Genomic DNA, 13,151 nt, shown 5'->3' with positions numbered 1-13,151 from the left:
GGTTAGAGGACCACAGCAACTCAGCCATGAAGTGGGAGACCACGTAAAGTTACAGAGCGGGGTCACCGAGTGTTTAGGTGCATAGTGCATAAAAGTCACCAACGTTCTGCGGACCCAATAACTCCAGAGTACCAAACCTCCTCTGGCATGAACATCCGCACAAAAACTCTGCGCCGGGAGTTTCATGGCATGAGTTTCCATGGCCGAGCAGCTGCATGCAAGCCTTACATCACCAAGCACAATGCCAAGCATCGTATGGAGTGGTGTAAAGCAGCCGCCACTGGACTCTGGAGAGTGGAAATGTGTTCTGTGGAGTGATGAATCACACTTCTAATTGGCAATCTGATGAACATGTCTGGGTTTGGGGAATGCCAGGAGAACATTACCTGTCTGTCTGCATTGTGCCAACTGTAAAGTTTGGTGGAGGAGGGATAATTCTATGGGTTGCTAGTTTTTCAGGGGTTGCCCTAGGCCCCTTAATTCCAGTAAAGGGAAAAACTGTAATGTCCGTGGCTGCGGGCTGTCCACTCCAGCCTCCCGCTGACAGCCGCAGCCACGCGTCGGCAAGCGCTGGCCCAAGCCTCCTCCTCAGGAGACGCCAGCGCTTGCATCCACTCACCTCCGCCGGAGCTCGAAGGGTGAACGCGCACGCTCGTCCCCGCTCTTAAAGGGGCAGCGCGCGCACCGGACATCTTGAACGACCTTTGACCCGTGAGTACCCTGGGCTATAAGAGGGGTCCAGCCCCCTAGTTCGATGCCTGAGCGTTGTTAGTCTTTCCCAGTCTGTCTTGCAAATGGTTCCTTATGGTCTCCCGTTCCAGCTGTTACCCGTGCCCCGTTACCGTTCCTGTATTCCGTATTGTTCCTGTGTCTGCCACGTCAAGTGCCATCTGCCACATCAAGTGTCATCTGCCACGCCAAGTGTCTTCTGCCACGCGAAGTGTAATCTGCCACGCCAAGTGTCTACCGCTTCATCGGATACTGCCCGCCACGTCTGGCGCAAATTGCCGCACCTGCCTCCATCCATGCTGAAGCCACAGCCACCGCCCAGACTATTTCAGGACAAGCAGAACATTTACCATTCCGGAGGAACAGAACCCAGGGACTAGTGTTGCCAGAATAACTGCTGAGGATCCAGATGATGTTGGCTTCATAAGCACACTGTACTATAGCATCAATACACCAAACCAGTACGCTCAGGCCATGGAACCCGCTGGCAAGCCCAAGACCCCAGTACAGAAGATTTAGACAGAGATGCATGACCTACGCACACGTCAGGATCAACTCCTTGAGGCGGTGAATTCTATCCTGGTCCGCCTGGATCTACTCGCTGTTCCACCCCCGGTTCTTCCCCTGAAGCGGTTGCCGTGCCACTGCCTGTTGCTCCCCGTTTGTTCCGGATCCTCATTTCCTCTGCCTCTTCCTCCTCGCTACGACGGTGACCCCAGAGCATGCAGAGGATTTCTCAATCAATGCACGGTGCATTTTAGGCTACGGCCTCATCTCTTCCCCTCCGAGGAGGCCAAAGTGGCATTTATTATCTCCCTCCTCGCTGGCAAGGCCCTCGCATGGGCGAACCCAATCTTGGAGCAACAAGGACCTGTATCCTCGGACCTAGCCTTGTTCCTGCAGTCCTTTCGTGCCGTGTTCGAGGAGCCGGGTCGAACATCCTCTGCCGCAGCCACTCTGTTGACCCTCAAGCAAGAAGGCTCCACAGTAGGGGAGTATGCGATCTCCTTCCGTACCCTAGCAGCCGAGCTGGCATGGAACAATGAGGCACTGGTGGCGACCTTCTGGCAGGGACAGTCCTCTCACATCAAGGACGAACTGGCAGCCCGCGACCTTCCTTCTACCTTGGATGCCCTCATCCTGTTAGCCACCCGGGTTGATATGAGAATCCGGGAGCGCTCTCAAGAGGTTCGTCAGGAGAGCCGGGCCCACAGACCAGCACCCTCTGCCCAGAAACCACTATTGTCCACTCCTAGTGCGCTACCTGAGGAACCCATGCAGGTAGACAGAGTCCGGTTATCTGAACAGAAGCAGCGCAGACGCTCCTCTGGACTTTGTATGTATTGTGGCCTCAAGGGTCATTTTGTGCGCCAATGCCCACAGAAACCGGGAAACTCCAGTACCTAGGGTTGGTTGGAGAGGCAACTCTAGGTGGAACGTCTCCAAACGTTAAAACCTCTTCCAGATTATCGATACCTGTGGCCATCGTCACCGGACAGACATCACATCCTTCCTCCGCCTATCTTGACTCTGGAGCGGCTGCTAATTTTATCCACCAGGATCTAGTGGATCAGTTTCAACTACCCACAGTCCGTCTGGAGAGACCCCTGGCAGTTGCCTCTGTGAATGGTCTACCGTTGCCTGATCCAATCATGCTCATCACTGAGCTGTTGACACTACGGGTCGGAGCTCTTCACTCAGAACAGATCACCTTCCTGGTACTACCCAAGGCTATCAATCCTATCCTGCTGGGTCTGCCATGGCTCCGTCTACACGCCCCGACACTCGACTGGAGCTCTGGAGAGGTTCTTCAATGGGGTCCCAGATGCCATAGCCATTGCCTGTCACAAGTCAGTCCTGTTGTGCCCCCTCTGCCTCAGTTACTCTCCGATCTACCTTCTCAGTATGCCAGTTTTGCGGATGTCTTTTGTAAACGAGAGGCTGAGACGTTGCCTCCACATCGGAATTATGACTGTCCCATTGAACTGGTTCCCAATGCTTCTCTTCCCCGTGGACGAGTATATCCTCTGTCCTTGCCAGAGACTTTATCGATATCAGCCTATATCAAGGAGAACTTGGAGAGGGGTTTTATTCGAAAATCTTCCTCCCCGGCCGGGGCAGGCTTCTTCTTCGTTAAAAAGAGAGATGGATCTCTCCGACCCTGCATTGACTACCGTGGTCTCAATCAGATCACGGTCAAGAACAAATACCCGTTGCCACTTATTTCCGAGCGGTTTCAATGCATACGAGGAGCCAAAATTTTTTCCAAGCTAGATCTGCGGGGGGCCTATAATCTAATCCGGATTCGCCGGGGTGACGAATGGAAGACGGCATTTAACACCCGCGATGGGCACTACGAATACCTAGTGATGCCCTTCGGACTGTGTAACGCTCCCGCAGTATTTCAGGAGTTCGTTAATGATATCTTCCGAGATCTCCTCTATATGTGTGTTGTAGTTTATCTCGATGAAATTATAATTTTCTCCCCAGATCTGATGACTCATCGGAGGCATGTTCGTCAAGTTCTCTTGCGATTAAGAGAGAATCGCTTGTATGCCAAGTTAGAGAAATGCACCTTTGAAAAGAGGTCTTTGCCCTTCCTGGGCTATGTCATCTCGGATCAAGGCCTTAAGATGGACCCTGAGAAGCTAAAGTCTGTCCTGGAATGGCCACGTCCTCAAGGCCTAAGGGCCATACAGCGGTTCCTGGGTTTCGCCAATTTCTACCGGCAGTTTATTCCAAACTTTTCTTCTCTGACGGCTCCAATCTCTACCCTTACCAAGACGGGCGTAAACGCCAAGGTGTGGACTCCAGAGGCAGAGTCCGCATTCATTAGCCTCAAGAAAGCCTTCACTTCAGCTTCGATCCTCCATCACCCTGACGTATCTCAGCAGTTCTCACTAGAGGTGGACGCTTCCTCTGTTGGTGCAGGCGCACTTCTGTTCCAGAGGAGCTCCAAAGGAAAGGCAGTAGTATGTGGCTACTACTCAAGACTGTTTTCCTCTGCTGAGCGCAATTACTCCATTGGAGATCGGGAGCTACTGGCTATCAAATTGGCCCTGGAGGAGTGGAGACATCTTTTAGAAGGCGCAGCTCACTCCATCCTGATCTTCACCGACCACAAGAACCTCACCTACCTTCAGTCCGCTCAAAGACTGAATCCCCGTCAAGCCAGATGGTCACTGTTCTTCACCCGTTTCCAATTTCTGCTCAACTACCGTCCCGCTGACAAGAATGTGAGGGCCGATGCCCTGTCCAGATCATTTGAGACGGAAGACACGGTGGAGTCCCTTCAGACGATCATAGACCCATCCTGCGTTGTCACCGCCAATCCTCTGCAGCTTAGGAATATCCCTCCGGGGAGAACTTTTGTTCGGTTGGCAGACAGTAAAAGAATTCTCCGCTGGGGACACAGTTCTAAACTAGCTGGGCACGCTGGTGTCCGTAAAACCCAAGACCTGATTACTCGTCACTTTTGGTGGCCCACGCTACCTAAGGATGTTCTGGACTTTGTCTCTGCTTGCACGGTGTGTGCCTCTAATAAAGTGACTCACTCCAAGCCTGCCGGCCTGCTTCAACCCCTGCCTGTACCCAGTGCCCCCTGGCAGCACATCGCAATGGACTTCGTCACAGACCTTCCTCTCTCAGCAGGATGCAACACCATCTGGTTGGTGGTGGACCGGTTCTCTAAGATGGCACATTTTATCCCGCTGACCGGCCTACCTTCTGCTCCCTGACTGGCGAGTCTCTTCATTCAGCACATATTTCGATTGCATGGCCTGCCTCTTCACATCGTGTCCGACCGGGGGGGGTTCAGTTTACCTCTAAATTCTGGAGAGCACTCTGTAAACCCCTGGATGTGAATTTGGACTTTTCCTCTGCCTATCACCCCCAATCCAATGGGCAAGTTGAGAGGATCAACCAGATCATGGAAAATTATCTCCACCACTTCATCTCTTCTCAGCACGATAACTGGGTACAGCTTCTTCCTTGGGCCGAGTTTTCATATAACAACCACACAAGTGAGTCCACAACCTCCACTCCATTTCACATCGTGTACAGTCAACATCCCAGAGTCCCTCTTCCTGTGTCGACTTCATCTCAGGTTCCCGCTGCTGACTCTGCATATGGGGACTTCCTGCAAATCTGGCAACAGACCCGGTCCTCTATTTTGCTGGCAGTAGATCGCATGAAGCGAAAGACAGATACCAAGAGAAGAGAGCCGCCTCAGTATCTTCTGGGGACTAAAGTCTGGCTGTCCTCTCGGAACATTCGCTTGAAGGTGCCCTCATACAAGTTCGCTCCCAGGTTCCTTGGACCATTGGAGGTCCTGCAGCAGATCAACCCTGTCACCTACAAGCTTCGGCTGCCTCCTACCCTCAGGATTCCTAACTCCTTCCACGTCTCCCTCCTGAAGCCTGTGATCCTAAACCGCTATTCCAAGGCTCCCAGCCCTGCGGTTGCTCCCAGCGGCTCCTCGGACATCTTTGAGGTCAAGGAGATCTTGGACACCAAGATAGTGAGAGGAAAGACCTTTTATTTGGTGGATTGGAGGGGGTTTGGTCCCGAAGAGAGGTCCTGGGAACCAGAGGAGAACCTCAATGCCCCTACTCTTCTAAAGAAGTTTCTCTCTCGCTCCGGTCCCAAGAAGAGGGGGCGTAAGAGGGGGAATACTGTAATGTCCGTGGCTGCGGGCTGTCCGCTCCAGCCTCTCGCTGACAGCCGCAGCCACGAGTCGGCAATCGCTGGCCCCAGCCTCCTCCTCAGGAGACGCCAGCGCTTGCATCCACTCACCTTCGCCGGAGCCCGCAGGGTGCGCGCGCACGCTCGTCCCCGCTCTTAAAGGGGCAGCGCGCGCACCGGACATCTTGAACGACCTTTGACCCGTGAGTACCCTGGGCTATAAGAGGGGTCCAGCCCCCTAGTTCGATGCCTGAGCGTTGTTAGTCTTTCCCAGTCTGTCTCGCAAATGGTTCCTTATTGTCTCCCGTTCCAGCTGTTACCCGTGCCCTGTTACCGTTCCTGTATTCCGTATTGTTCCTGTGTCTGCCACGTCAAGTGCCATCTGCCACATCAAGTGCCATCTGCCACGCCAAGTGTCTTCTGCCACGCCAAGTGTCTGCTGCCACGTCTAGTGTCTACCGCTTCATCGGATACTGCCCGCCACGTCTGGCGCCACTTGCCGCACCTGCCTCCATCCGTGCTGAAGCCACAGCCCCGGACTATTTCAGGTACCCAAGCATTACTGTCTGCCATTTACTTCCGCATGGACTGTGACCTGGTCAGCTGCCTCCCCGCTACGGCGGAGCGGCCTAGTGGGTCCACATACCCTGTGCCCGTGACAAAACCTAATGCTTCAGCATACCAAGACGTTTTGGACAATTGTATGCTTCTAACTTTATGGGAACAGTTTGGGGAAGGCCCTTTTCTGTTCCAGCATGACTGTGCCCCAGTGCACAAAGCAAGATCCATAAAGGCATGGTTGGAAGATGGTTGATGTAGAAGAACTTGACTGGGCCACACAGAGCCCTGACCTCAACCCCATCCAACACCTTTGGGATGAACTAGAATGGAGATTGGGAGCCCGGCCCTCTCATCCAACATCAGTGTCTGACCTCACAAATGCTCTTCTGAATGAATAGGCAAAAATTCCCACAGACACACTCCTAAATCTTGTAGAAAGTCTTCCCAGAAGAGTGGAAGCTGTTTTAGCAGCGAAGGAGGGATGAGCTTCATATTAATGCCTATGGATTTAGAAAGGGATGTCACAAAAGCTCCTGTAGGTGTCCCAATACTTTTGTCAGAGCTAGATATACAAACACACACACTTGTAATTTATCTGCACAATAAACATCCTCACTGCACATCTTGGATCACGCTTAGGCGCTGGGTTGTGCAAACATCCTAGACACACACACATGAATTATGCATAATAGCAGGGCTACATTACACTGGGGTTTCTGCGGAATTGCAGCTAGTATGAAAAGAAGCTTGGAAAGGATGTGCTTTATGACGGCTTATTAAATGTGTGGTTACCAAGTCAAAATACTTTTCTACCACTGATGATCTGGATTCGAATGGGAAAACTAAATCCAATTTCACGAAGTGTGTCCCAACACAAGCATTGATAGAACGGCCAACCATGAGAATATTGATATTTATACTAAGAGGAATCCATGATAAATTAGAGTCAGATAACATATGATTAAATAATCTTTACAACTATGTATTCAGTCACTACTACTCATAGTACTCAATCCATGTATAGATTTCTATGTAATGATCACAAAATATGTTTAGAATGATGAAGCTTATTAGACCTCATTTAAGTTAAAAAAAATGCATTCTGCAACATTAATAATCAATGGTGTTATAAGATACATACATTTAGGAGTTTACGAAAATGGCACAAATTTTGCCAAATTAATTAAAATATTCCATGCGACATGGTAAATTTGGTGCAGCCCTCTGGGCATGGTAGAAACATTTATTTTCCTTACACCACCTCACAGTTGGCATACATTTACAACAATATTTTGCACCACAAAAATGGTGCACGATTTAGCACATAAATTTGGCCCATTTTACAAAACTTTTTAGCCTCATCTGCTTTTCTAGACTTTCAAAACGATAGAGTGTAGAAAGTGTGTCAAATAATACAATTTTGCGAACACCATGTACTCTTGCCTAGTAAGGGTATGTTCACACCACCCATTTTCAGACGTAATTCAGGCGTTTTACGCCTCAAATTACGCCTGGAAAGACGGCTCCATTATGTCTGCAATCATCTGCCCATTGCTTGCAATGGGTTTTACGATGTTCTGTTCAGACGACCTGTAATTTTACGCGTCGCTGCCAAAAGACGGCGAGTAAAAATACGCCCGCGTCAAAGAAGTGCAGGACACTTCTTAGGATGTGCAAAGTGTACATTGTGGACAAAAAAAATAATAATTGGTAAAATGCCATTTAGGCCATTTGTATACAAGATGCCATAAATTCAGATAATATTGGCCTTCAAAAAAAAAATCTGAACATTATTTTGGTCAGGTAACCAAATAAATAAAATAAAATTCTAATATTAGAATGGCCATTTGTAACTGCTTTTCGGACCACAGAAAACAGATGCAAAAAAAAATGCAAAAACATTCAAATAACAGCTGAATTTTTAACAATAACATTTATAGATTTATAACATTTATAGACCAAATATACGTTTCTAAATGTAAAAAAAATAGTGAGGGAGGTATAAAAAATAGAGAAACAAACTGTTTGATCTGCACTGTAACAAAGTCTGACAGTCTGAAAGAATGGGCACAATATCATTGCACATGGCACCGCTGCCAGTCTAGCAAACATTGCTATTATATATTATTTGATGCTCCTGCGGAACTTTTTCCAGCACTTATTCATTTGCCTGAAAACCAATATTTACTTACAACATCGAAATAATAAAAAAATATTACACCACATCCAAATATCAGGTCCAGCAGCAGGTAGAGACCGAGGACTTCACACAACATTCATTGTTGTGACATTACAGCCAAGATCACAGTACATAGTGCACCTACCTATATACCCTATATACCCATCCTCAACAGGTTTACCTAGGTCTTGGATATGGATGAGCCAAATAACACAGGCACCAGTGCAGAGGAAGACTCAGCAGCAGGTGACAGACAGGGAGATGTATTTATCAAACTGCAGGGGTTAATGGGCAGATGTTTAGACAGGATGCTGACGGGGAAGACTAGATATTATAGAAGATAGAGGTCACAAATATATATATATATATATACCCATCTCTATACATACATAGGATAAATATTCCGGGCATGTGATCAGAATGTTACATTGAGAAGCTGAGCTTTAGTCGGTCTACACGGACAGGTGAATTGCTGCAGTAAAGTCGTCGGGTATTGTTGATCTAGGCGACATATACTGTTTACACGATGTATATAGTGTGTATTACAGATATAATAACATGAGGGGTGAGACTGATACAGGTTATATAAATAAGGTAGGGATCACAATTTGCATTTGGTGACGAATAGAGAAAAGACCACAAAACACCGGGTGATGACACAAGCAGGACACCGATTTTTTAATTGAACCGAGACCCGCGGTTTTCCGGCTGGCATAAAAGAACTACTAGACCCATCATTTTCTTTCTGGGTGTATCCTGAGTTTTGTAGTTTCCTGGCAGCTAGAGGGCATCAGGCTGCGATTCTCATCCCAGACTAGTACAGATCAGCATGTGTCATGGTACAACAGCGTAATGAGCAATGCAGTCATGGGCAGCGGTCACCAGGGCAACACACTGATCTGTCAACTGATTGCATGGTTATACCCAGAGAATTGTGCCCAGCTCTTACCTGCGAGATCGTCCAGCCATTATATACGTGTATAAAGTACTACAGAAAGTCTCCACCGATAAGTTTCACGACAGGTGCCAGGCAGCATGTCAGGCGGTCCCGTACCCCCGTAGTTACCTCTCCACGTCTCCGAGCAATTGTAAACTACGCAAGATGCCAACGGCTACGTCCCGAGCTCCCCCTGTCCCGAGCCCTATGTTAGACCCGGGCACTCGCACTCACCAGCGCCGCTGACACGAGGGCGTGGCCTACCAGCCAGCCCTACGCAGTCACCCAATAGAAAGTTTTGTTGAAAGGGGCGGTACCAATGAACGCACATGGGGAGGGAGAGATGATAAAAACAGGGCGGGGCTTGTTCGCTTGAATCCAGGTTTTTTCCCGCGTTGCCATTATCTGAGCGGTGTGGGTAGGATACGCGGTTGAATATGCGCGGTGTGGCCTCTTCGGCCAGAAGAGCAGCTCCCACAGCCCAGCGACGCAGAACTGCGCTGCGTCATGTATGCCAGGTGACATTACAAGGGCGCACTGCACTGCTCGTGCGGTCTGTAACGAAGGCATAGCGCAGGTCCCTCACTCATTAGTGGACTTGGCTGGCTGCAGAACGTGTGACTAAGGGGTGGGACTGGCTGTCAAATGAAAGGGCGGGGCTGGATACCCACAGCTGTCAGTCACTGATCTATTTTTCCGCTCGCTAGACCTATAGGAGGTTCCACGTCTACAAATGTCAGTGTCTGCGCGTTGTAAACAGGTTATGTAAAACCGCTTTCCTCCTATCCCTAATGTACATCGTAAATGCGCAAGACTCTTAATAATACCGCAGCGAAGGAGCGTCTATAAATAAAATCCTAAATAATGACCTATTCGGATGCAAAGAGCTGTTCCCCGTGGCAGCCAATTAGGTCGCAGCTTTCATTTTCCAAAGGGCCTCTAAAACATGACTGAATGTAGTTGCTATAGGCAACTGCTACACTTTTCTCATGCACTGTCATCCCTCCTGTGCGTTCTCAGTGTTGGGGTATGTTCACATGCAAAATTAAAAACCGGCTTAAGAAGACCGGCTTTTAAGGGAAAACCACCTCTGATTTTCAGCCGTTTTTGAAGCTGTTTCTCCATTGACCCAATGAAAAGTCGCTCAAGAATTGGCATGCTCCTTTTTACGAGCAGTTCTTTAAAACCGCAGCATAAAAAAACGCCCTGTCTGAACTAAACGCCGTATTTCCCATTTATTTTAATGGCCAGATGTTTTTTCCAGGAGTATTTTGAGGCGTTTACGTCCCCGAAATACGCCTGAAAACTCTGCGTATGAACATACTCCTAGAATCGCCGCAGCCAGATGTTGCATTACATGAATACACAAGGGCGTCACAGGTGCAGAGTTTGTAGTTTCATCCGGACCCTAGTGTCGAAGTGGCTCCAAAGGCTCCTCTGCCACAAAAGGGGGCATTATGGTTATAAATGACATATTATTATTGGGGGGGGGGGGGGGGGGGGGGTGTCCTGTGCCGATGCACGTGAATGTATTCTTACAGCAGGTGCTAACCAGGGACATGCCTATAGTATTACTGCTACATAGTGACTGTATAATACCACCATACTGTTACTGAAGAATCCCTCCACACCATGACCATATATTACCACCACATAGTGACTGAATAATACCACCATGCTGTTACAGAAAAATACCACCACACTATGACCACATATTACTACCACATAGTGACTGAATAATACCACCATACTGTTACTGAATAATACCACCATACTGTTACTGAATAATACCACCACACTATGACCACATATTACTACCACATAGTGACTGAATAATACCACCATGCTGTTACTGAATAATCCCTCCACACCATGATCACATATTACTACCACATAGTGACTGAATAATACCACCACACTATGACCACATATTACTACCACATAGTGACTGAATAATACCACCATACTGTTACTGAATAATACCACCACACTATGACCACATATTACTACCACATAGTGACTGAATAATACCACCATGCTGTTACTGAATAATCCCTCCACACCATGATCACATATTACTACCACATAGTGACTGAATAATACCACCACACTATGACCACATATTACTACCACATAGTGACTGAATAATACCACCATACTGTTACTGAATAATACCACCATACTGTTACTGAATAATACCACCACACTATGACCACATATTACTACCACATAGTGACTGAATAATACCACCATGCTGTTACTGAATAATCCCTCCACACCATGACCACATATTACTACCACATAGTGACTGAATAATACCACCATACTGTTACTGAATAATCCCTCCACACAATGACCACATATTACTACTACATAGTGACTGAATAATACCACCATACTGTTACTGAATAATCCCTCCACACAATGACCACATATTACTACTACATAGTGACTGAATAATACCACCATACTGTTACTGAATAATCCCTCCACACCATGACCACATATTACTACCACATAGTGACTGAATAATACCACCATACTGTTACTGAATAATCCCTCCACACAATGACCACATATTACTACTACATAGTGACTGAATAATACCACCATACTGTTACTGAATAATCCCTCCACACAATGACCACATATTACCACCACATAGTGACTGAATAATACCACCATGCTGTTACTGAATAATACCACCACACTGTTACTGAATAATACCACCACACTATGACCACATATTACTACCACATAGTGACTGAATAATACCACCATACTATTACTGAATAATATCTCCTCCCCATGGCCACATATTACCACCACATAGTGACTGAATAATACCACCATGCTGTTACTGAATAATCCCTCCACACCATGACCACATATTACTACCACATAGTGACTGAATAATACCACCATGCTGTTACTGAATAATCCCTCCACACCATGACCACATATTACTACCACATAGTGACTGAATAATACCACCATACTGTTACTGAATAATCTCTCCACATCATGACCATATATTACCACCACATAGTGACTGAATAATACCACCATACTGTTACTGAATAATCTCTCCACACTATGACCACATATTACTACCACATAGTGACTGAATAATACCACCATACTGCTACTGAATAATCTCTCCACACTATGACCACATATTACTACCACATAGTGACTGAATAATACCACCATACTGTTACTGAATAATCTCTCCACACTATGACCACATATTACTACCACATAGTGACTGAATAATACCACCATACTGTTACTGAATAATCCCTCCACATCATGACCACATATTACCACCACTAGTGACTGAATAATACCACCATACTGTTACTGAATAATCTCTCCACACTATGACCACATATTACTACCACATAGTGACTGAATAATACCACCATACTGTTACTGAATAATCTCTGCACACTATGACCACATATTACTACCACATAGTGACTGAATAATACCACCATACTGTTACTGAATAATACCTCCACACAATGACCACATATTACTACCACATAGTGACTAAATAATACCACCATACTGTTACTGAATAATACCACCATACTGTTACTGAATAATACCACCATACTGTTACTGAAGAATCCCTCCACACCATGACCATATATTACCACCACATAGTGACTGAATAATACCACCATGCTGTTACTGAATAATACCACCACACTATGACCACATATTACTACCACATAGTGACTGACTAATACCACCATACTGTTACTGAATAATACCACCACACTATGACCACATATTACTACCACATAGTGACTGAATAATACCACCATGCTGTTACTGAATAATCCCTCCACACCATGATCACATATTACTACCACATAGTGACTGAATAATACCACCATACTGTTACTGAATAATCCCTCCACACCATGACCACATATTACTACCACATAGTGACTGAATAATACCACCATACTGTTACTGAATAATCCCTCCACACAATGACCACATATTACTACTACATAGTGACTGAATAATACCACCATACTGTTACTG

At 46.9% G+C, this 13,151-nt stretch overlaps 1 protein-coding gene across 4 annotated transcripts in view; it reads right to left on the bottom strand.

Annotated features, from left to right (window-relative positions):
• MYBL1 (MYB proto-oncogene like 1) overlaps nt 1-9,666 on the bottom strand; it is a 61,273-nt gene extending 51,607 nt beyond the window's left edge. For 2 of the 4 annotated variants that reach the window (XR_012847628.1, XM_075826170.1), the window contains exon 1: nt 9,102-9,666. Coding sequence is in view for 3 of the 4 variants with exons in the window: in XM_075826170.1 (XP_075682285.1) it covers nt 9,102-9,121 (20 nt within the window). In the remaining variant the exon portion in view is untranslated. The remainder of the gene's footprint in view (nt 1-9,101) is intronic. The other 2 variants (XM_075826172.1, XM_075826171.1) reach the window with 2 other exon arrangements.
• Between the last annotated feature and the right edge of the window lie 3,485 nt (nt 9,667-13,151).

Source organism: Rhinoderma darwinii, chromosome 5 (genome assembly GCF_050947455.1).
Source record: "Rhinoderma darwinii isolate aRhiDar2 chromosome 5, aRhiDar2.hap1, whole genome shotgun sequence".
In the NCBI taxonomy this organism is placed as follows: Eukaryota; Metazoa; Chordata; class Amphibia; order Anura; family Rhinodermatidae; genus Rhinoderma; species Rhinoderma darwinii.
The sequence above is the reverse complement of the archived record's forward strand: the minus strand, read 5'-3'. Positions and strand labels throughout refer to the sequence as shown.